Consider the following 25,201-nt stretch of genomic DNA (forward strand, 5'->3'; position numbering starts at 1 on the left):
TGCCAGAAGTTAACCTGATGGGACCGGGTCAGTGCGGGTTTACCACTGACATTGATGGTAGCTCAAACGTATTTGTCCAATACCGTTAGATGGCGGATGAGACGATCCGGTCCGGTTGACTTTTTATGTGGACTTCATGGCTATACATACAATCATGCATGCATGCTTTGTGGATCTCGAGGCACATGATTTACTACGCATCTCCACGTATTTCCACGTAATAACTGATCTCACGAATCAATTCTCTCCCATCATCGCATGTCTATAAGTCTATACACCTCCATTCATACCTCATATGATATGATACGATGATGATGCTTGGGAGATATTTGGAAAGTTATATAAGATCCCAATCCAAAGGTAGAGAGCTCGAGCCTACGCATCTTCTTAACATTACATGGTTACACCAGAGATCTATTAGTTTATTGGCACAAAGGTTTCATGTTTCCACGTCGGCCAGCAAATCGAGGATCATGGTTTGTTTTTTAAATTTAAGTTTTTCTTGGTAAACACGATTTAGTTTAGTTTAATTAAGCAGCACATAATGATGTGATTAGGCCACCATTTGGAGGAGAGTTGCTGCTGTATTGTATATGCACCTGGCGTACGATAGCACCGGCTTTTCGTCTCAAATTTTCAACTATAAAAAATCTGCTTCTGTTCCCTCCCTCAGTCTACTTTGCGACTTCGTTTTCCACATACTCTCTCCTCTTCTTTCCACACCTCGTCCCCGGACCTCTCGTTAATCTCCACCAATGGCAAAAGATCCAGTTCGTGTTCTTGTTACAGGAGCTGCAGGTTTGTTGAAAGATTTTTTTCTTTTTTTTCTATCCGATGTGCTTAATTTCACCTGAGAGTAGGAGATCAATCTAGTTATAATCCTCAGATATTTTGTTTCTTTGTATTTTCTCGAATCAATGGAAGATCTGATAAGACTAGAGCTTCAAGCTAGTTCTAGGGTTCGGGAACACTTATTTTTCCGCTGAAGCGGATTTGAATTTTATGATATGTTATTTTGGTTTGCTTGCTCTATTTTGTTCAACCGGATAGGAATTTTTGGTGAAATGCGAGATTAAATCGCAGGGTTGCTTGGGTTTGTCTATTGGATTGTTGAATCGATGGGTTTTAGATGGTCTTAATGGTCGTAGTTACATGCTTTTCTGCTACCTAACCTCACTGAAAGATCACTTTATGGAAGTTGTACTATACCTATGTAATAGATCCAGTTCTTACACCGGTTCTATGATTTTCTTCCTTTTTTACGGGTTTTATTTCTCATCGAAGGATCGTGAACTTATTTGATTTCGAATTCTTCTGCTTTAGTAATCTAACCTTTTAACATGTTTTGACTAAAAGTGAGCATTTGACTAGTTCGAAAGAATTGTAGCATATTGTTGTGTTTCCTCATCTAATGGTGTTAACTATAATAGATCTTATGGGAGGCAACAACTTTTCTAGTAACTGAGTAGGTCATGGGGTTGTCATTGAATGATCTCAAATTTGATGATTTTGAAACGTCAACTATCTAATTTTTTGGTTGCTTCGCAAGTACTAGCAGTAAAATCTGTGTAGGGATTTGTCGGAACACCGCTGAATGGGTGGGGGTTTTATTTGAGATTCCGAATAATTTCATTTTCCTGACTGGTTGATATGATGCTTGTTCATCATAAGGATGAAATGCTTGTTCATCAAATTTGATGATTTTAAATGTCATTGCTGGATCCACTTTTCTTATTTTATATGCAAACCCCATGTTTAGTCAACCCTGTTTTTGGTATTCATGTGAAGCGTATATAGTTCTCATTTTCAGTGATACATCTGGAATGTCGTTACATCTGTCATCCCTTTTCTGAATCATTTTAGCATTGTCACTACAAGTCCTTTCCTTGTGATTGATTCTTCTCATTTTTTCTCTCCTCAAAAAAAAAAAAAATAAATAAAACAGCTTCCTTTTTTTCTTCTTTGCCTTTTATTAAAACCTGATGCATCTGAGGTGGTCTGATCTTTATATAATTATGTTGCTTTGCCTTGTTCTGAATTCTCTTATTGTTGATGAATTATGTATTTTCTTCCTATATATATTATTAATAAATGATTTTGATTGGTTTATAGATGTCTTTCATTCACAAATAAATTGCAAGTTAAGTAGAAGGATCTGCTGTGCTGATTGCAGCATATAATGATTGGAAGTTGTTACTTCATGGGATCTGGTCCTCTGGCATGAGGAATTATATGTAGATGCTGTGACTTACTGACCTGTTAATTTACTCAAATGGCTTAAATGCTTAATATAGTATATCTAATTATATTAAGTGTTCATTTCCTTGTAATTCTGAGGTTTTTTATTACACTTGATTTTATATTCTGAATACAAGTGGACGAGAAATAATTAGTTGTAATGTGGTTGGTTGCTTATTCAATATTCAGTGCTGATGCTATTCAAGTCATTCAATAATTTAATTTTGTCATAATATCAAAATATTATTCTCGTCTATTTACTCAATTTATAAAATCCTAGTTCTTTGCCCATTATTTTCTTTAAATTTATTGTATTTTGGCTACCCCTGTTTTCTTTTCATTTCACCTTAACTCAAATGTTTTCATTACATTTCTAGTATCTTTCATTCCATTTCTTCCTTTTTTTTTTCAGAAAACTTCCATTTTGGCAGAACTAGTTTAACTCTTAGTGCCATTTACTTTCTTTCCTGCTTCTCATTATCAAATATTAAAATGTGAATGAAAGCATTATCATTACTAATGTCGCAATTTGTTTTTTCCATACCTGTCATAGCTCCAAGATGTTTTTTTTTTTTGTTTTTGTTTTTGTTTTTGTTTTTGTTTTTTACATTATGATCACTAAATCTTTATATTCTTTTATTGTTTCCCCTTCTTGGTCAAATTTTGAGGAAAATTTGTTGTTTTTACAGGACAAATAGGGTATGCTCTTGTTCCCATGATTGCTAGAGGAGCAATGCTGGGTCCTGATCAACCTGTAATTCTGCACATGCTTGATATCCCACCTGCTGCAGAGGCCTTGAATGGGGTGAAAATGGAGTTGGTGGATGCTGCATTTCCACTTCTTAAAGGTGGATGTTCAATTATTAATCAATCTTTCTTGAAGCCTGTATTGGAGATTACTGAATTGAATTAATCAAATGTTCATACATAATTATGTTTCAGGTGTTGTTGCTACAACCGATGTTGTTGAGGCATGCACTGGGGTAAATGTCGCAGTCATGGTTGGGGGTTTCCCAAGGAAAGAGGGAATGGAAAGAAAGGATGTGATGTCAAAGAATGTCTCCATCTACAAGTCCCAAGCCTCTGCTCTGGAAAAGCATGCAGCTGCAAACTGCAAGGTGTGAAGAAAACACCATTAGGCCATCTGATTATTTAGACAAAATTCAGTCATATGAATGCAGAGAGATTTTACTCATTTAGGCTTAGTTTGGAATGAGTGTAAATACAAATATGTACAGTACAAATACAGGATTAGAAATATAAAATATAAGGCTTTGCACTGTACATATTTGTATTTGTACTCTTCCCTTAGGCTCAGTTTGGAAAGGATACAAATAAAAAAATGTACTGTGCAAAACAAGGTTTACAAATATGTACAGTACAAATACAGGTTTAGAAATACAAAATATAAGGCTTTGCACTGTACATATGTGTACTTGTACTCTTCCCTTAGGCTCAGTTTGGAAAGGGTACAAATACAAAAATGTACTGTGCAAAACAAGGTTTAAAAAATACAGTATGCAAGGTTTTGAACTGTACATATTTGTATTTGTACTCTTTCCAAACTGAGCCTTAGGCTCCATTTGGAAGGAGTACAAATACAAATATGTAGAGTGCAAAACCTTATATTTTGTATTATTTTGTATAGATTTGTACTGTACATATTTGTATTTGTACTCCTTCCAAACTAAGCCTTAAGTGCAAACTAGGAATGTTCTTGATGTTATTCTGAGATGCATTTGCATACAGGCACCATGTGAAGCTTTGCCATGTTTTTCTTAATGCTGTCCTTCACAGGTTTTGGTCGTTGCCAATCCAGCAAACACTAACGCCTTGATCCTGAAGGAGTTTGCACCTTCTATCCCTGAAAAGAACATAACTTGCTTGACGAGGTTGGACCATAACAGGGCACTAGGACAAATCTCTGAGAGATTGAATGTTCATGTTGCTGAAGTTAAGAATGTTATTATATGGGGTAATCATTCTTCAACTCAGTACCCTGATGTCAACCATGCAAAGGTTGTAACACCTGGTGGAGAAAAGTCTGTGCGAGAACTTGTCGCTGATGATGGATGGTAATACAGATAACTGATCGTTTTATAATGCACATATTTCTGGTGGGAACTTTTATAAGCACATTTTAGTTTCATTTTGAAGGTTGAATGGGGAGTTCATCACCACTGTCCAACAACGTGGTGCTGCAATTATCAAAGCCCGAAAGCTATCTAGTGCATTGTCTGCTGCAAGTGCTGCTTGTGACCACATACATGATTGGGTTCTTGGGACGCCAGAGGTTGCTTTCGCTTTTTCTTGGACAATATGCATATAGAAATACATTGTTCCTTGTCTGCGAATGCATGCATCTACAGAAATTTGTTTTGTGAATGTTATTCCTTTCTGATCTTTCAAGTGAATGTTGTAGGGAACCTGGGTTTCCATGGGTGTGTACTCTGATGGATCATATAATGTGCCTGCTGGCCTGATCTATTCATTCCCCGTAACTTGTCGTAATGGAGAATGGACAATTGTTCAAGGTAAGACCTGATAGTGTTGCTGGCTAAACATGCCTTTTCAATTATTGTTTCTGACTTTGATATGCTTCTTGTTCTTTTCCTTTTAAGGTTTCATGAGAGACTTTTTCCTTCACACAGATGTTTAAACTAACACATTTCCTTTTTTCAAACATGATCAGATCATTGTTTTTTTTTTATTTGAAAAAGTAATATTTCTATACCCATTAGAAAAAGTAATATTTTATTAGCAAAAGAGGCAAATATAGATGTACAGAAAGTACACAGTATACTAATAAAGGTCCATGCTGGCATCCTCAATCAATAAAATTAGGGAAGAGCTATTGCATACAAATAGGCCCTGCCCACTCTGCTCATTGGTAAATTATCAACCACTGAATTTTGATCCCAAAGAATCTACCTAATTGAAGAGAGGAAAGGAGTTCACAAAACATCTTTGATCTCGTTCAGAAAAGTGCATTAATCCCTGTGGGCCAGAACCTGCTTGCAGAACCCATTTTCAGCATTTATTGAATCTTCACAAACTAAATACAAAGGAAGACACATACTCTTGACAATTCTTGTCCCAGTAAGCAAGGCCATAAGCCCATAATCTCTGAATTCACAGGTTAAAGAACATCACTGATCACCCCACACCTGGTACTGGTAGGGATTTGACAGACACATGATGGGACACAATTTCTGTTCATTCTGTTGTGGCTTTTTTGAAAAATTTATTCCTGAATGTCTATAGTCTTGAGTCTTTTGACATGTATTTATAACAGAATATTCATGAACATTTCTTATATTCATAAGATAAAAGTGCCGTAAATAAACAGAGCCTTCGGTTCTATTAGGAATCAACTGAAGGTAAACATATAGTATTAGTATGATAGTAACTTATCATATTGAAGATTTGTGGTGAATACCTGTATCCTCAACTAGGGATATGATCATTTCTGCATGGGCCTGCATCACCTAGTCCGGCCCAGAAGTTTAATATATTAATATATACTAAATTCTTTTGTAATTTTAAATATAAACATATATTTAAGTTTTAAGTTTTTTTAAATAGTTTTATTAATTGATGCAGGCCCAGGCAGCCCAAAATGCTTTTACTACCCTGTTAAAACTGGGCCAAGCATTATTACCCTATTCTCACCCCGTCCCCCCAAAGGAAAAGAAACCTCTTTTCATAGTTGTCCTGCATACCTTGGGTATAGTTTTAAAAATTTTGGTGCAGTTATTTTACAATGCTGTGCCTTTGTAGATTATTTTGCTTCCTGCAAACTGCTAGTACTGCCTCAAATAATTAGAAACTCATAGATAGAAGAAACCAACTAAATTAAAAGTTAAGTGGCAAGAATATACATATTCATCTTGATTAAACAGGTAAATTATGTTGAAGCATACTTATTGACAGAATATCCATAAAATAATTTGTAGTGCATTGAGGACACTTGCTATTCGATGCACTGCAAGTTCCACTTTGAGAAGAGTCAAAAGGTGGTGAATGTGAAGTTTGTCATGGATTTTTAAATTTTTTATGACATGGAAGACACTTGCTCTTCTACTTGTAGAAGAGGAACTAAATGGTGCTGAATAAAGTTGTTGGACTTATAGTACATTGAAGGCTTTTAAATGGTTCTGGATCAGAGTGTGGGGTGAGTTTCAGTTTGACAATAGGTGTTATGCTTATGTTCAGACTCTTCAGAGTGGATGTTGGATATCAAGAATTCAAAGGTATTAGAATTTGATACGAAAGTGTAAACTTTTAGTTCTTGGCCAGAAAAAAAAAAAAAAAGATTGTTAAGGAAAGTAAGAGTTGTACTGGAATGAAAAAATGTAGGACAAGATGGCCTAATGGGATTAAATGGGACTATGAATTAGGAGGGAGGATGGGTTGTGTTGGTAGGTGGTGTAGGTTTTTTTCATCTTCTATAAAGTAAGATCATGAGAGTGTGAAGGTGGTTAGCAGACAGGGGACTCTTTGCTTTGTACTTTCTGGTGTTGGTCCCTTCAAGTGTTGGGGGGTTAGAATTGCGAAGTCTTTGTGTTTCTTTCTCCTAGGACAAGATGGATGTAATCAGTTTCTTCTTTTTTAATAAAATTCTTTTTCTTTTTTCGAAAAAAAAAAGATGGCCTAATGGGATTAAACTCCCCCTTTTATATATTAATAAATAAGTTTAATAAAAAACGTAAGTTAATAAATTGGTACAAATTTCAGATTTCCAAATGATTGATTTACTGTTCTTGCCTAGTTGCCTATCTTATTTTGTCCATTACAGTTCTAATTTATTCCTTCAAGAATGAGTTGTGAAACTTCAAGTGCAGCAATTTTAGAATGCTAGACCTTTGCATATTATTTTTCTATATTTATTTCTTAGATAAATATTTCTCATGGAACTTGTTGATGATCAAAAAGATGAAAAAAAATTCCTCCTTGTTAGTTCCTTAAGTAATTAAGTTGCAAAACTAACAATTTCAAATTAATACATGTCTAGTACTGTTACGTTTACAGGTCTAACATTTTCAGGACTCTCATCTATTGTACAGGACTCTCAATCGATGAATTCTCAAGGAAGAAATTGGACTTGACAGCAGAGGAGCTCAGTGAAGAGAAATCTCTTGCATACTCGTGCCTTTCTTGAGTGCCATCGTCCCTCATCATCAGGAGCTCAGTAAAAAGAGCTTATGAAGTAGCTTCAGTTTTGAAATAAGTCATTTTGAATTCTATAAACATTGTTGATGATGGAGAAGCTGCTTCTGTCTGTTTTTTTTCTGCCATTTTTATAGCTGTGTAAGAGACCTGAATTTTTCACTCCTTAGATGTCATTGATGAGTGCAGGCATGCTTTTTTTTTTTTAAATGATAAAATGAAACAGGAACAGGAATGGTTAATACCAGTGTTTTTAGTAGCTTTGGCTCTGTCTAATTAATTTTTACTCTTTATTTGTGATTAGTTATGTGGAAATCAAATAGCAGGTAACATGTCTCTTTATATAGAACCTCGTGTTGGACGTGACAGAGGGCCGTTGTAGTAATTGAAGTTACAGCTGTGGGCGAGTTTTCCTCCCTGAAAAATTGTTAAAAAGTTGTTCTTCCTCGCGAGGACCCTAAACAATTAGGTAATATGAAAGCCACAGGACCAAACGCCATGGTTTGGTGTTACTGTGTCTGCACATGGGCCATCAAACGCCATGGTTTTCTATGCACACAAGGTGGGGCCTATGAAAACTCGTTGCATAAATTCCTTCAGAAAACGTTACAAGATCAAAATGTGAATTTTTCAATGTATTTAAGAATAGATAAAAATATAAAATCCTAAGTCTCGGTATCTCACGATTCACGAATCACGACCTTCAATGTAAAATCAGGTTGGAGGTGCCGGGCCGCAAGCTAGCTGGCTGGTGGTTTCAGAGACTTGGGACTGCTGAATCCAGCCTTTCAAGGTTGAGATCCATTTTTCGACTCTGTAGCCGAGCTACCCATCCTAAACATGAATTTTGTGGAGATTGGATAATGGAAGTGAGCACTGAGCAGTAATGGCCTTATGGGCAAAGATGATAAGAGATGAATATTTTCCAGATACGAGTATATACCGGGATATGAGATGTGTTGTTGCTTGTTGGATGGAGAAAACATTAATGCAATTACAGATCCATGGCTGCCTACATTACAGTGTAATGTTCTTTCTCTAAAACAAGGATTCGATCCAAATGAGCTAAAAATAAAAGGTTCAGAGTAAATTCAAGAGAATAGTGAGTTGGATGATCAGGAATTGGGAAATTTTTGTAGACATGCTACAATAAGCCATATTAAGCAAATACCCCTGCGCCGCACTGAACAAACAAGGGATATTCTTCTCTGGAAGAGGAATAATTCAGGTAGACATAATGTAAAATCAGCATATTTTTCTTTTATTATGGAAATTTAAGTATAACAAAAGTCATGTATATAGGCAGGTGGGTAGCTGTATGACATTTTGGATAGTAATGAATGATGCTTGCAGATGTTTTTCCGGAATAAAAAACATGAATATTCAATATTCTTCCATTTGCAGTTCAATCACCGTTCTCTTGATCTCTACTTCTCTTTGGTTCTTTCTGCTAATATTCTTCCCGAGGCTCGGTGATTTGCCGATGTCGACCTGCAACTAGCGGCTTGTCGGCTGTCGAATCTTCTATCTACTTTTATTTCTTCGCATTTGCAAATGGCCAACGAAGTGTAGCGATACGGAATGATATGGACTATGGATTACCTTATTGTTTTGCCAGAAAATATCAAGAATAAGGCCAGTTTGTCTAATATGAAATGCTTCTATTCCTCTGTAAATCATGTAGATAATTGTGTTTAAGGTTAAATCCGCTACTCCAGTCAATGTACCCTTGGGCTAAAATCGTGAAATCACAGCCTTCTTATATTGTATGGCCCTACCTTAACGTCACTTTATCTAATTCAAGGTGGGGCTACAGCAGTACATCGAGAGACATGAACGAGATTGGCTTCAGTCAGTGCAAGACCCATTCGAACAGCCTTTACAGTCATGCACTCGAAATATCTCTGCACCAAGGTTCTAACTATCGATATAGGTTGAAATGCCGGTAGGGTGTATTGACCTGTATCGATGGTTTTTTTTGTGTTTTACTTATTTATTTTTTAAAACCGACTTAGAAGGGTCGGTTTAAGTCCTGACTACCCTCTGAACTATGGCCTGATCCGATACATCTCCTATAGGGGTGTATTGGGAAAGCCCCGATATGATATGTATCAGCCGATATGTAATAATATTTTGAACCTTGTTCCACACTTCTATGCTTTATTTTATGGGGAGATCTTCCCAATGCAAGGCTATAATGAGTGTTCGAATGGGCTTTGCACTAATTGAATCTGGTTTCTGATTCATTGTTTTAGTCGGTGTTTTAAAAACCCACTTGGAAGTCGAACTGTTTTTGCCTTAGGGTTGCAGGCCACTTGTTTGATTAGTTGTATTTATAAAAATATTAAAATTTGCAATTTGAGGCCAAAAAGGGTTTTTTTCCACAAAAAGAGAAGGGCAAGACACTTATGGCTCCTTGGGACGCATAGATCTTAAAAAGTTACCAAAAAAAACAAAACACCTCAATTAGACATCGGAGTGTAAAGATATGGCCTTGGTCACCGGATCAACCGGATCAATAGTCCAACCGTTTGAGTCGAGTGATTTTTAACAAAGTCAAAGATTTTTGGCATTTCTTCAGGTTTTACTCGAACCGGACTCGAGATCTTGATTGGGTGATGGTTGAAACGGTTTAATTGGCTGGGTCAACGACAGGTTGAAAACATTGGTTTTAGCAAGGACGATCTTTTTTATAACTTAGAGGTAATCTTAGGTTCTAGGGATTGTTAGGAAGTCAAAGGAACTGGGAAAGGATAAAAGGGAATCCATATTTAGTAGAGGATTCAAAAGTATGAGAGGCAAGGGCGGGTTAGAGGTGGAAGAGAGAGATATAGAGGTATAAATCGTACTGTGCTGCCCATGGCTCGGCATGACAGCACGTGGACTGTGTCGGGCATGACATGATGAGTTGGGCTGTGTTGGGCTTGGGTTTCCAAGCCCATGGGCCGGCATGACATGACATGATTGAGTGGGCAGTGTCACCCCGGCCCAACATCGACCTACATGGGCTCAGTCCATGGGCCATGCCAGACCAAACCCCCGAAATATCCCAGGGGAGGAAAGCATGGCCTGACTCTGCTTGCGAGCTAGCACGGCACGACAGGACCCAATTTATACCTCTAGATAGATAGATTGTTTTCTTGATTTGTGTTTTGATTTTTTTTCGTGTTCATTTGATCGAGTTTTTGTGGAAATGCTCTTTTGTTATTATTATTTTTATTTATTTATTTATTTATTTTGAGGGAGGGGATTTGGCTATTTCGAGTTGGGGTGTAAAGATGGGTTGGCTGGGGGCCCTAGTTTTGTCTCTTGAGCCCTTTATGTATCTTTCTCTTTTCTTCTTTTTTAATAAAAATTTAATTTTATTAATAAAAATTCATGGTTTTAGCTAGGCCAATGGGGGTAGCAGATTTTTCTCAATCGTGTTTGTATTGGTTTTAGATGACAGTAGTTTTTTTCCTTTAATTCAAGATTTAAATTCTTACGGTGAATTGCAGTTACACATTTCTATTATGAATTGAGAGATGTATGATTGCAATTCACGACGGATAGAGAGTGGATAGGAAAAATGAGTAGGAAATCTGGGTTCTCGGCATATTGGATCTATAGATCTTGGATGCAGATTTAGGGGACGGAAGATTTTGAAGAGCTGGATTTCTTTTTGTTTGCAAATGATTGAAATCACCAAACCATCTTTGGGGTGGGGCAGTAATTTTGAAGTTCGTATATTTTTGAGAAAATGGAAACATATTTCTGTTTTTGTATAGGGTAAATTACTAAAACCCCTAGTAATATGGGGTCAGTGACAAATAGTCTCTGAATTTTCATTTGCCACAAAAATCCCCTAAACTTTTATTGTGACAAAACCTCCTTAAACTTTCACTTTGCAATAAGTACCCCCTTTGTTAGAGTTCTGTCAATTAACTTCGAAAAAGTTTCATTCAGCTGTTTAAAATTTTTTAAATTTCCAAATTACCTTTTTCTTATTTTTATGAATGATTTATGATTTGATTAGTTTTTTAAATATAACATTGAAGCCCTCTTGGTTATCCAATTGAAATTTCAAATTTCTGGACGGATTCAATATTCAAATGGAATGGTAGATGTTTCTTTCTGATAGATATAAATGCATAGTTTCATTTGGTTTTTTCTTGAATTATTGGAGAAAGGAGTGGATAATTTTTATATTTTAAGATGAAGAGAGACATTCATATGAGTGAAATAAATCGAGAAATTAAAAAAAAAAAACTTTATTTTCTATGCCAATGAAATGATTCTTGTTATTTTTGTTATTTTAGATGGTTTTGTTTAGAGAAAATGAAAGTATTTTTGACCAATTAGGGTTTAAGAGAAAAAAAAAGGCAAGAAAAAAGAAAATTAAAAAAAAGTTTAGATGGATATTTTGATAATTTAATGCATTATGTCATCTGGCTTAATGGTCAAGGGTTATTTATCGCAAAAGAAAGTTAAGGCGGTATTTGTCAATGACATCATAATACAGGGGGTCTTTGTAATTTACTCTTAAACCCGGCCCAACCCGTTTGAATTGCAATGCAATTTAGAATTTCAGAGATTCTTTTTCTCTATGACAGGACATGCCCAAGATACCTAGTTTTTTTTGGTATATGATTTTGCTGATGTGATAGTTGTATTTCTTCTCATTTATGAATGCCGATATGCTACAAACTGGGTTACTAAAGCAATCACAAGTAAATACATAATAACGTAAGTGCTCTGTATACATGGGATTCATATGTGATTGATTTCACATGGTATTTGCAGTAGATCCCATGTTGAATGAATCGGCATCTGAGTCCCTTAGAGCACGCCCCACATTATATCGCAATTAGACATGTTCATGGGCTGTGCTTTGGGTTTTACTTTACACCATGGTTCAAAGTATCAATATGTTTCTGTGTATTAATAGAGGCGTATCGGTACTTAGATACAAACGGAAATATTTTTTTTATTTTTTTTTAATTTAGTTTTTGGGAAGATATTTAAATATATTTTTTATTAAAAAAGAGTGAAGTCCCGAAACACCTTTAAACAGATGTGTCAGACCCCCAAAAATATGATATGATATACCTGATACATGGCATATCGTATCAAAATTTTGTACCTTGCTTTACACTATATCGGACTTGGGATTTGGGCCAGGCCCATTCAAATTTAGACAAAAGTTAGACCAAAACCTATGAACAGGTCTAATTGCAACCGTCTCTTAGAAATATCTCCCAATAAGAACTATGGGAGATAGTCCCAATTCACGCTCAAATGTGCATGAGGGGCCTATTGAGTACAGTGTGGGCCTGTGGGGCGCAGATGCAAACTCGTGTCGAATAAAAATGAGAATAGAACAGGGTGCACATGAAGCGCAGCAGCAACTCGGCCTGTGCCTCCTCTAGTAGGGATGGCCCAATAGCAACGTGTAAAGACATTATTTTATTAAAGCTGAAATCACATCAACACTTCATAACACATTTCAACCATGTATTGAGAATATCTATAAATAAATATTCTCAATGCATATTGAGATGTACATCTAAAAAGCTGATGTGGTCCCATTAATTCTCTCCTTTGTATCTCACATTTTGTTTTACTCCAATCCAACGTGAATTTTTAGTTGTAACATAACAGAACAAAAGGGATCCACATGTTCTCCTCATATCTCTTTGGGAGAATGATCAATCAGCCCATATCAGAATTTTATAGCCCCAAAATACAGGGGAAATGTATCCTGACTGTGAATTAATGCTAAATTCATGGACAGGATGTGATTTGTAAGGAGGAAGAAGATTAATAGAAGGGGGGGAGTGGAGGGGGGGGTTGGAATTCAGAATTCTGCATCGTATGTATCCGTACTTCTGCGTATCTCTTTTGTATCTATTCTGAAATCATTGCATTTTTTTCCCAACTTTTTCCCTAATAGACAAACACCACATCAGACCGGATATGCTGGACCATGCGATACTATTTGATGCAGGCAAACAGGTGCGATCGAAGGTGTTGAGATCTACCACCAAAAGAAAAGAAAAACACTCTACAGGTGCATATTTGTCGTATGCAATATGCTTTGCTTTGCTTGGGCCAAGCCTAACGTTGATGAATTCATTAAATGGACATGACCTTGGGAGACATCCGTAGTAAACACGGTGCCCATTCTCTCAGAGGTTAGAGCTGACCTCAGTAAATCGATTCTTACCTAATTTACTACAAACAAATTACTTGGCTAAAGCTTTCAGCTTTTTCTTTGTTTATCCATCGACTACAGATACAGATTGTGTAATAGTAAAACACTATTCCATTCCCTACGATTATAACGAGGGGGTTTCAATATTATTAATAAAAATACATACCCCACGATTAACACAGCCATTTCGAATTAATAAAAATATTATTATTTTCTTTTAGAGGATTGCATTTAGAGAAATGAAATGCTGGATAAATCAGTGCATGTATTTTACGTAGACAAGTGAGAGGCATTCATAAATATTAATTTTCTCTTCTTTTTGTTTTTGGCATGCCGCATACGTAGTTAGTGGATAATTAGATGTGTTAACCTCATAATTATATTCGAGAACAGAGAAAGAATCGTGATGAAGGGAAATTTGGCCCGACCTCGCGATCGTCCGACACGTGGCAAAGGCAAGCAGCTCGGGACAGTAGAGCGCCCAAAGCGAACATCGGAAGCAAGTCCAAGCTCACTACCGAGCCCGAACTCCAGACCGCTGTACTTAGCCCGAGCTCCTTGTTAAGAGCGAGCTCCCTGTTAATGGTCCGAGCTCCCTAAGTAAGAACCCGAGCTCCCTAAGTCCGAGCTCCCTACTAGGAGCCCGAGCTCCCTGTTAAGAGCGAGCTCCCTGTTAAGGGTCCGAGCTCCCTAAGTAAGAACCCGGGCTCCCTAAGTCCGAGCTCCCTACTAGGAGCCCGAGCTCCCTGTTAAGAGCAAGCTCCCTGTTAAGGGTCCGAGCTCCCTGAGTAAGAATCCGAGCTCCCTAAAATCCGAGCTCCCTATTAAGAGCAAGCTCCCTACTGGGAGTCCGAGCTCCCTATTAAGAGCGAGCTCCCTACTGAGAATCTGAGCTCCCTGCAAGGAGCACGAACTATACTGGGCCCCAAGCCTCACAAAGCTGACCCGAGCTGGCCCATGGCAACTCGGAACACTCCAAACCGAACTCAAGACACCTCGCTCGCCACTCCAACACTTCACTTCCAAAGCACCAGGCCAGCCAAACGTACCCGACACCAAAGACGTCCGTATCCAAGGGCGACGTACCTGACTGATTTGGGATCTGACGCCTGACAGCCGCATTTCAAACGGCTTCTTGCTACCGCCACCTGCAACCGTCGTCACTAGCCGCAGAGACGGCTCCGACAAAAGGAACAGTGGCGGTTCTGTCCGGCCAGAGGAAATGACATCCGAACTGGCAGGAGTTCAGAAGTAATCATGCCCGACCTGACGGAAGCCTGGAAGTGAGTGCACGAGGTGGTTATAAAAGGCTTCTACCCCCAGGAACGAGGTATGCTAACTTTTGCACTATCTGGTTTATCTTGCCTTTGAAGGATTCTAACTTGAGCTTTAGAGCCCTTACGCCGGGTTCTCCCCAGAGCTTCTCTTCTTCCGTTTCAGGTCCCTGTTACTCAGTTCAGAGGCAAGATCATCGACAGCTAAGACCGGCCAGATTGTACACCATCAAATCGTATTGCAATCAAAAAGATTTGGGAAATCGCAATTGTGGAATGACTCGAACTTACATTTCTTCTCCCTTTAAATGTGGTTTCCAATTTCCGTGAGGTAATCGGGGGTCTTGACATCTCCATCGTTTACAGTGTATTAATCTGGAACACTTTATTAGCCGACTAGTAAAAGACTAAAAGTGAAGAAAAGGGAGATGAAACGAAACAAGCAAAGGGAAAACAAATGCCGGTCAACCCAAGTTCTCTGCCAAGTAATTTACAACCACCAAATTAAATTCAGGTTATTTAATTTCAATTTTCAACAACTGAGGACCCGGCCCATTTGATTTGTAATAGTAGGAGTCTGAAATTGGAATCAGATTCCAATCATTTGGTTGGCGGAATTCAAATCTGATTCCTGATAAAATGGCATTCCCTATTTGAGGGATGACTATTTCCTTTCCCTTCCCTTCCTCTCAGCCGATTCTGAGGATTTTCTTTTCCCATTCCAATTGCAAACCGAATATATCTTGGGATTGTAGTACTTAGAAAACTTAAGGTTTTCACTTTTAGTATTGTAGTTTTATCAAATTCTAGGTATTTAGGTCCAATTGTATAAATTTCGATCAAGGATTAAATTATCGATATCGTGTATTGTATTGGATAGCTCAGATACGAATACGAATATGGATACGCTATGAATACTACGACTGGAATAGAAATGCTTGGATATACTTTCAAAATGCATAAAAGCATATAAATACATTGATAATATCAAGTTTAAAATTGAATTGTATATAAATAAGGTATAAACATATGAAAAATGCATATTTTAATAAGTTATAAGAAGAAAAAACATTATAACCAACAATTATCGGCAACTCTAAACCATGTGCATGCCATTTTATTAAATATATACTTTTTCATTGTTATAATTGTAGGTTTGTATCACTATATTTTAGTTTTCTCATATTTTTAATTTTGACATTTTATTATTTTTTAAATTTATTTATTTAAATAATAACTATAATTTTTAAATAATAAACTTGTTTTTAAATAATTACCACTCTATTTTAGTTTTTATGATTTTAATTTTAATTTTTATTATAATTATAATTATAATTTTTTTTTTATTTTACTCTCTTAGTATATTTCTATAAATGATAAATATTCTTTCATTGTTAAATATATAATTTTTCATTGGTATAATTATTGGTTTATAATTTTATATCACTCTACTTTAGTTTTTTCATAATTCTAATTTTGTTTTTATCATTTTTTAAAATTATTTATTTATTTTCTATATAAATAATAGATATATTTTAAAATAATAACCACTCTATTTTAATTTTTATTATAATTATAATTTTTTATTTTACTTATTTAGTATTTTTATACAAACGATAAGTATGCTTTTTGGAAATTTTGTTTATTTAGTATTTTTATTATTTTATATAAGTAATAAGTATATATTTTCAAATAAAAATATGCTTTACTTTTAAGTTTTAACATGTATGTAGAATAAAACATATAAATTTGTAATACTAAATTGTTTTTTATTTTTATTAATTTTTAGCTTAATTTTTGTTAAAATTACAAATAGAACTACAATTTTGAACATGTTCATGACATATAAATCATGTAAAAAACCAATAATAAATGTTTCTATAAATTACAAAATACAAATAGAACTACAATTGCAAATATATTCTTTATCTACAAAATTAAAATATAATTCATAAAAATTTAAATAGGAAAACATTAAAAAATATACCATCGAAGGCAGGTCATGACTAGCTAACAAAAAGCTAAAAGCAGTCATTTCTGCTTTTGTGTGAGCCCAAGCATTGATGCGGTGTCGTATCGTATCGATACCTACGACCGATACATTCCTATACCAGTCGTAGCATATCCCGTATCCCTAGTCACCGATACCGATATTGATACACCCTGTATCTAAACGTATCATATCGATATTTTAATCCCTGACATCGACCTTTTTTCGTTGCCTTCTAATTTAGATTTGAGTTTCACGCCCAAAGTCTGCATAAAATAGTGGAAATTATCAACCATGTTAATTGCATAACTAGAAGTCTAACCATATATAATTAGACATTCTTACAAGGCTAACTAATACATGTGTGCAAGACTGCTAGATGCATGTCTAGGAAACTTAAGAGAGTTTAATTATGGATGCTTAAAAACCATAAAAGTTCATTTCAAGCCTCCTAGTTTATGTCTTTTGGTCCATCCATTGCCAAATGAAAATAGACTAGACCCACCCTAGACTTACCGAAGGCCCCTCAAATTTTTCTTTATATAAAGCTATGTAACCTTAAACAAGAGACATCTGGATTTTTAGAGTTGTAAATTGGGTCATGCTATCCGGTTTGGCTCATCACTATAACACATGGCCCATGCCGGCATGGGCTGGCAGCCCGACACCACACATATAGATATACATTTTTTATATTATTATATATATACATATAATTATAAAATATATATATATATATATATTTCAATTTTTTGTCTATTTTATTTCTCACTATTTTTTGCAAACCTTTAAAAAAATAGGCCTCTCATAGCTTGGCCCAAGGATCAGCCCGCAACACAACACGACCTAGCATGGGCCCGCCTAGGTTCGTGCCATGGGTCATACCGGGCCTGACTTGTTAAGGATACTAGAGGAGGCAGGCACAACTCACACAGGCTTATGGGCTAGCATGGCACGACCCACAAAAGCACAAACAACGGCATGTAAAGTCGTATTGTGCCAGTCTAGCATAACCCGATTTACATCTATATAGATTTTTATTTTTCTTTTTTATAAAACTAAGAGCTTCCATTTGAGAGCGAGATAGTTCTCTTTTGGATGAGTGAATTCCCTTGGCTGTGCAGACCCTGTCTTGTCACATCTCCATGCCTAGGGGAGATGTTTAAATGGTAAAGTTATAGTCTATAGGTGACAAACTAGAACAATTAGGGCAAAATTAACTTTATTTGGGTTTTAGTTCAAAGAATTTAAAGACACTAGTGGAAGAGCATGTTAGGCACATGTAAGTATTAACCGAATATGATATAGATATTTGGATTTACTTTTATGACCTGCAAATCAAAGAAAGCAGGATATATTTTGTGTTAATGTAAATGTTATTGAACTGCAACGCCTTGTTTTTTCCTGTCTGAGCTCTCCCACCTTGTTTTCATGTTTTGGGAGGATGTTCATGGCTTCCAGGTTCTTCCACTTATTTTTTTAATAATTTTCTGCTTACCGCTGCTGGTTTCATTTATCAAAACCCACCCATGAATTTTGATAAATAACATCTGATTCGCTATTATGTTTATAATTTTAGTTTATCGATCATATCTTTTCCTTTGACTATGTTTGGTTTGAAGGAAAAGATAGGGAAAGGTAGGATTACAAGAAAAAATGAGAAATTTTTTTGATATTAATTGCACTTGAATTTCATTGACCTTATAACAAAGAACCTGCAGTTAGACAGATTTGATTTCGTCAAAATTATGTTTTTGGAGGGATACCATACCGAGCCATCGTCACAGTTAATGGATCATTCATTGGCAACGAATTGGGACAATGGTTTTGTAAACTCTATAGTAGTACAAGCATAATTAACAAGTAACCCATATTTACTACCATATTGCTTTAATTTAACTAATGATGCATATACTAAATAGGTTGAAAATCCTTGATTAGCTAGAACAAATTTTGCCACAACCATGTTCAGAATTTATCAGTTAATTAGTATTTAGACACCTAATGATACAATATAAGATAAGACCCTGAGGAGAATACACATTTCCACTTAACACCATAATCGTCACTATCATCATAAATAAAAGTACAAAGGTTAATTAAAGGCCCAAATTAGGAGGTAACATGAGAGTCTGGGTAGAAGAGATTTGATGGGCGCTTGATTTTGTTTTATTGGGTTACAATATTACATCACATAAATGAAAAAGAGAAGCTGGCTTTAAATTAAGATGTTAGTTTGTATGTATATGAATTATCTCCCTCCCTGTAATTGCATTTCTTGTCTATCTCCAATCCAATCCATGCAATCAATCGCTGTACACAAGTCTCCCAAGTCAACTTTTCTTCTCTTTTTCACTTTTGGGGTGTTTCCTCGTCATCAAAGCATATACTTCTCCAAATCCTCACCACTGACGACCAGTCAGGCTTTCGCTTTGTCAAGGATTCGATAATTCTGTTCCCTTGAAATTTCTTTCCCTTTTACCAACTGTCGAACATCGAACACCAAGAATTTGAATTCCTCTCCCGTACATGACAGAAACAAAAAATGCAACCAAAATTGTGATCAGAGCTCCGGCAGCTCTTGAAACTCTCCCGCCTTTATGAAAAGGTTATACCAAAAATCCATGCCGTCATCCGTGTTATTCCAATTGTAAGCAGAAATGGGTTCCGTTGTATAGACCGGATTGTATTGAAATTGTGATCCTATATCGGTCGTAGTTGCCGGATAATCAACGGGAATGCCGGAATTTTCTGCTGACAATGCTCCCGACCAGAAGCTTTCATCGATTTCAGGAAAAGTTTCCGAAGACTCGACAAGTTCATCCTTGATTCCCGTGTTCTGGTTTTCGCCTGTTATAACTGAGGATTCTGTAACCGAAGACAATTCACTGGAGGACTGTTGTGGAGATGACACCGGCGGATAGACCGGATTTTCGAATGCTGGAATTATCGGAAAATTCACGGAGTGTGACTCTTTGGGCGTGTTGGTATCGCGCTTGGGTACTCCAGTAGACGGCCTTTTGGTGTTTGTGGTGGTCTGATATTGCCTGAGCCTCTTCTTGAGATGTGTGTGCCAGACATTTTTTATTTCGTTGTCTGTTCTTCCCGGTAATTTTGCTGCGATCGCTGACCATCTGGAGATAAAAAAAGAAAGATTATATAAGAAATCTGTATCTGTTTAAGGATGTCTGTAATAACATGAAAATCATCCTCATGTAACAGTAATTCTTTTTCTTTTTGTAAGACTGTAATATAATTAACAGTAATCACCCTCTCTCTCTCATACTGAATTTAATGGATGTCAGACAAATAATACACCACACATACATAATGCGTGTTTGGTCGTATGCATGTGCTTGTCAGCAGTTCTAATACGAACAAAAATTAGGGAATCTTTTCCCACTTGTTTATAAATTAAATCCTATTGCAATTTGATTGAGAGAGAGAGAGAGAAGTTTCTTGGTATTGACAATTTGGTAATTGTTTATTCGGGGTTGTTCAAACTTGAAAGACTTCAAGCTGTGTGAAGTTTCTTGATGCTGATATTTTGTTTTATTTTTTTTGGGTATTCAAGCTATAGATTTTGATCAATAATCCAAGACAAAATTTTAATATCTAGTGTTCATGCAAAACGGGGAAACCAATCTTGTGGGAGTTTAAATCAATGCATGCACACCTGTTGCCCAGCATTTCATGAAGCTTGATGATAGTTTCCTCCTCTTCTTTGGTGAAGTTTCCTCGCTTTATATCCGGTCGCAGGTAATTTGTCCAGCGGAGTCTGCAACTCTTCCCACACCTCAGTAGACCTGAAGGAAGTAAAAAGAAAATTAAGATTAAAGACAATATATATAAGATTTTTCTTTGTTTGTAAAACTATCTACTCACTACAAATGATCTCTAACTGTTTGGTCCCTCAAAAAAAAAAGGATGTAGTGTTCTAATGGATGGAGATTTGTCAGCTTGATCAATGAACGAAGTTTCTTTTCTTCTTCAAAACAAAAAGAGAACCAAAGAAAAACCTCTGACTTCTGAAATCAATAGAACTAAATGAACCAAAGATTCAATATTTATTGATTACAGAAAACCCAATTGCAAATTCATGAATTCCATCAATAACATAACCAATAGATATACTACGTACTAAGCATTCTATCGGTTGATGTATTATTCATCTTTTGATTGCTCATTAATTTTGTTTTCATAGGTTTGGGATGAAAATTTTCTGTATATTCAAATTGAAGGTCTTTAGTTGTTGAAAGAAAGATGTTGGGAAATTGCAATTACCAGCTTGTTTGGGAAGAGCCCGCCAGTTGCCGTGGCCGTATTGTCGAATATAGTTGATGAGAATCTGATCTTCTTCAGGAGTCCATGGCCCCTTCTTCATTCCCATCTTCTCACAACAAGGAGCTCTCACCATCTTTGATCTCAAACTCCAGACACCTTTTTCACTCTTTTTGATCTGATCACTATTCTTTATCTTTCTATCTCTGTCTCTCTTTCTTTCTCTGTCTCTCTCTCTCTGGAATGTGTTCTCAAAGCTCAAATGATGTTTTCAAGCCCACGAGTGCCTATTTATCCAACGAGAACCCCCCGCCCCCAAACAAAACGTGCGAGTCCGCATGATATTTCAAAAATCAAACCTGCAATTTCTAGGAAATGAGGTCCCTTTCTCTCTTACCACTTTTTTTTGTTTTAATCTAATCGTTGTTGGTGATTTTAGTCATTCATTTCATCAAATAAAAAGAGAACATTAGAGATTTTCTTGAACCGACATGATGGAAAAATGAAAGAGTAGGGCCCAATCCAGGGCCAATATACAGGAAATTAAGGATAGCAGATGACGCTATCACAGCTTGTCAGATTTTCCCAAGTTCACATTGGTACCACTTCCTAGTGGTTTCAACTTTGAAGCATTGATAAGTGTCCTGGGAGTAATAGTGAGTGATGTCTTTGGTCAAGTGATGGTCTATCAAACGTGTAACCAGGCAAAACCCCAAATGAAATAAATAAAGGCAGGTGCATAAATTCTTGGCGTTTTTCAATTAAAAAAAAAAAAAAACAAGTGATTAATAAATGTAAATGTGGGGCTAGGATATAGAGGGATGGAAGGAGAAATAGTCCAAAAAGTAAAAGAAGACGGTTCACACTTGTTATATTGTTTCATTCTTTCTTGTTTTCCTGTGCAAATTAGCTTCTGTGGTGGGGAGGGTCAAAGAAGGAGGCTTGCCTTCTTCGTATTTTGGGCCATGCACCGTAGGCGTAGGATTTCTTTGATCAAGTCAGATGAGTAATCAAATGTGGATTGTGCTAGTCAAACCCAACTGACTTTTGTGAAATAATCTTATTCGAATTCAAATCAGTCTCCCACAAGATTGCCCCACATAACGTTTTACAGCGCATCCCCGCCATATATTGGAAACATCTTTCTTGTATTATCATTATGAGATGTTTGTGGGACTTTGTGGGACTGATTTGATCTCATCTTATTCTAATTGGATGATGTTCATTATAGTCATTGATATGGACATTATGTGCAATACATTGTGAGTTAATTTGTGATATATATATATATATATCAATTGGGTCTGATTTGAACAACCTAATTCTGTCCGAAGAAGTAAGGCCAAACAAGGTACTGAGTCTCCCTTTTGACTATGGGTTGCCTTGCCCAGTGAACATTAATTTCAACCATTTTAGGTAAATAAAACTAAATGATAATGTTCAATAGTTAACGACAGGCACTGCACGGCAGCAGTTGAGGCAGCAATGCGCATATGATAGGCACCGCACGGTAGCGGCACCATAAGTTGTGCGTAGCACCGCGCGGCAGCGGCACCACGCGCAGCACTGCATGCGCCACGTGGCGGTGGCACCATGAGCCGTGCGTACGCACACCAGCAACAGCAGCAGAGTGGGGCCCACACGACAATTCATAGGGTGGGCCCACCCATATCCGGACACGACAAGAGGACGCGCCTTATTCCTTATCCCTCATTCCATTCGCCCTTATCTTATCCCCTATTCTTAGAAGGAATTGTAGTACCATTAAAAGTAAGTAGTCTAATTAGAAGTAGGAGTTTGAGTCCGTTTAGGACTAACCTATCCGAATCCAACAATGAACTCTCCTCTTGTAATCTCCTATTTAAGGAGACGCTATTATTGAATGAGGATATCGAATATTCAGTCAAGAAAGAGAGTAAGGAGAGTTCGATGATCTCTTGGACAAATCACCCCTGAGATAGTCAAAATAGAGCATATACGCAAGGCCAAGGGCAAGAAAAGATCTGAGGTTCCTATAGTGGAGCGACCCATGACGCGATCCTAGGCTCGGGCCCATAACACTCTAATATACTTAATATCCATCATGTCACAGTCATTACAATCCCAATTGCACGCCGTACGTATTGCTGAGGTCAGTACTCAGTAGGCATATACAATAAATAAGCGAGCAAAAATATTAAAAATTAATCAAGTAAATTGGAACCACAATTTTATTATAAACATATATAGTAACATTCAATTTGAATAGGTGTGAAATTGAATTGCTCAAAGAGATGATGCAGTGATTTAATCAAACCTTTATATTGGTATAGACTAATAACTTTTCACCACTGCACCTTGCAAAGATATTGTCTTCATCATGGTAGGGAAACTTGTATACTCTTCATTCTAAGTGATCACTGATGAGAGACATAAGTCAAGTTTCTGAAAATAGACCCAATTAGAGATAATTTGTATGTGGGTTCAAGAAAATTTAAAACAGAAGAATTAACTAGGTCTTTGGTGGAAAAGTTATTAAAGCATCACAAGATAAGAACTAATTAATGTGAAATATAATTAGAAAAGCAACTGTGTAATTAATCAATTAAATCCCATAAAGAGATTGAGTCTCAACAATATTTCCATTGCAGTTCAAATATGTGTGATTAGTAGAAGATATGAATCGAATTTGGTTTCTTTCTATAATTAGTCCTTTGAGTTTCATTCATTAATATCAATTAGTTTTATTGGAATATACAGGGATTCTGCATATGCTGCCAATTGGAAAAGTTGCTTTTACTTTTTATTTTTTATTTTTGGTGTGAGTGTGGGGGAGGGGGGAGGGGGGTGAATAAAGCCAAGATATCTGGATCGATGGATTCCTATGTCGCCGCGTATTAACAAAATTAAAGGTTAAGCATGCCATGGTCGAACTCCTTTTCCCTTTTTTCTGTTGAAAAGTGTGGTGCTAATGAACACTAAAACCAGAAAGCTGAACTCTGCAGAAATCACATTCAAAGGTTTGCTTTAATTTGATAAGGCTTGCCGAATAAAAATATAGAGATCTGGTTGAAACTAGTTCGACTCAGGCCTTCACAATCAGGATCATCATGACTTGTCCTGGGCTATATACTTTTATAAAGTCTCCGTTAAATCATGTTTTACTTGTGTAATATTCTCCACTAACTTGTAATGGATCGGTCATTTAGTGGAGACTCATCTAACTTATGAGACCAAAGCAGTCCCCCACAAGATTGATGATAATCTCAGAAATAATGATGTCATCATCGAAAGATATTCCCTAATCTTGTGGAGGCTGACTTGAATTCCTAACTTATTGTCTTTCCAAAGGTCATCTCCTTATACTTTAAACTTTCAATCAAAAAGTCCTTCATTTTACTGGAACAACTTTGTTTGGATTCTCAAGTAGTAATTTTGGTGAGTTAATTAACTTTGTTTCGATTCTCAAAGAAAACAAAGTACAGAAAGGAAGGGGAGGTGAAAGATTCACTTGCTATATATGTAACTGTACCATGTACTATTGACGCCCTCTTTATAACCAGGAAAAAATTATGATTGCTTTACCAATCAATCCCCCTGAATTTATATGAAAACCCACCTGGTTACCACTTTTATGATGCCATAGCCATTTCTAGTAGCATGAAAGTACAGTTAAATGGAGACGAAAAGTTAGAACACATTTGTTCTGTTTAATGCTGTATTAATTATTGTTAAACTATGAGCATCAAAATAAATTTTTTTTTTCCATTTCTTGTTTGGTCTGCCCCTAGCCCTTGTAGTCCTTTAAACTAAACTTGCAACAGGCTTCATTTAGGTTTATCTAAAGTACTAAATCCTCAATTTCGTTATCTAAATGGACCCCTTGTTGGGATATTAAGGGTACAAACAGAACTGGGGTCGTTCTAGAATTTTAAATGATAGATTTAAGTGATTTTGAATCAGCTGAAGAGATGCAATTTAGCACATGCAAAATAAACAAATAAAGGATCCCACTTTGTATAGACAAAGTGAAGATGGAAATCAATGGGACCTTTTGGCTTTCCCCTTGAACATGGT

The 25,201-nt window shown here is 36.4% G+C and overlaps 2 protein-coding genes across 2 annotated transcripts; one reads left to right on the forward strand and one right to left on the reverse strand.

Annotated features, from left to right (window-relative positions):
* The first annotated feature begins 640 nt into the window (after nt 1-640).
* On the forward strand, nt 641-7,687 carry LOC104610015 (malate dehydrogenase-like). The gene is made up of 7 exons (XM_010276466.2): nt 641-798; nt 2,928-3,086; nt 3,181-3,356; nt 4,036-4,313; nt 4,396-4,531; nt 4,661-4,772; nt 7,305-7,687. Exons 1-7 carry the CDS (start codon nt 756-758, stop codon nt 7,397-7,399), a joined length of 999 nt encoding a protein of 332 aa, XP_010274768.1. The 5' UTR covers nt 641-755; the 3' UTR covers nt 7,400-7,687.
* An 11,227-nt stretch (nt 7,688-18,914) lies between these two features.
* LOC104610016 (transcription factor MYB14-like) lies at nt 18,915-21,424 on the reverse strand. Its single transcript, XM_010276467.3, has 3 exons — nt 21,149-21,424; nt 20,541-20,670; nt 18,915-19,998 (listed from the first exon to the last, which is right to left on the reverse strand). Exons 1-3 carry the CDS (start codon nt 21,279-21,281, stop codon nt 19,428-19,430), a joined length of 834 nt encoding a protein of 277 aa, XP_010274769.1. The 5' UTR covers nt 21,282-21,424; the 3' UTR covers nt 18,915-19,427.
* Nucleotides 21,425-25,201: the final 3,777 nt, after the last annotated feature.

The sequence above is a fragment of the Nelumbo nucifera genome, chromosome 1 (assembly GCF_055504915.1).
Source record: "Nelumbo nucifera cultivar China Antique chromosome 1, China Antique-T2T, whole genome shotgun sequence".
Taxonomy (NCBI): Eukaryota; Viridiplantae; Streptophyta; class Magnoliopsida; order Proteales; family Nelumbonaceae; genus Nelumbo; species Nelumbo nucifera.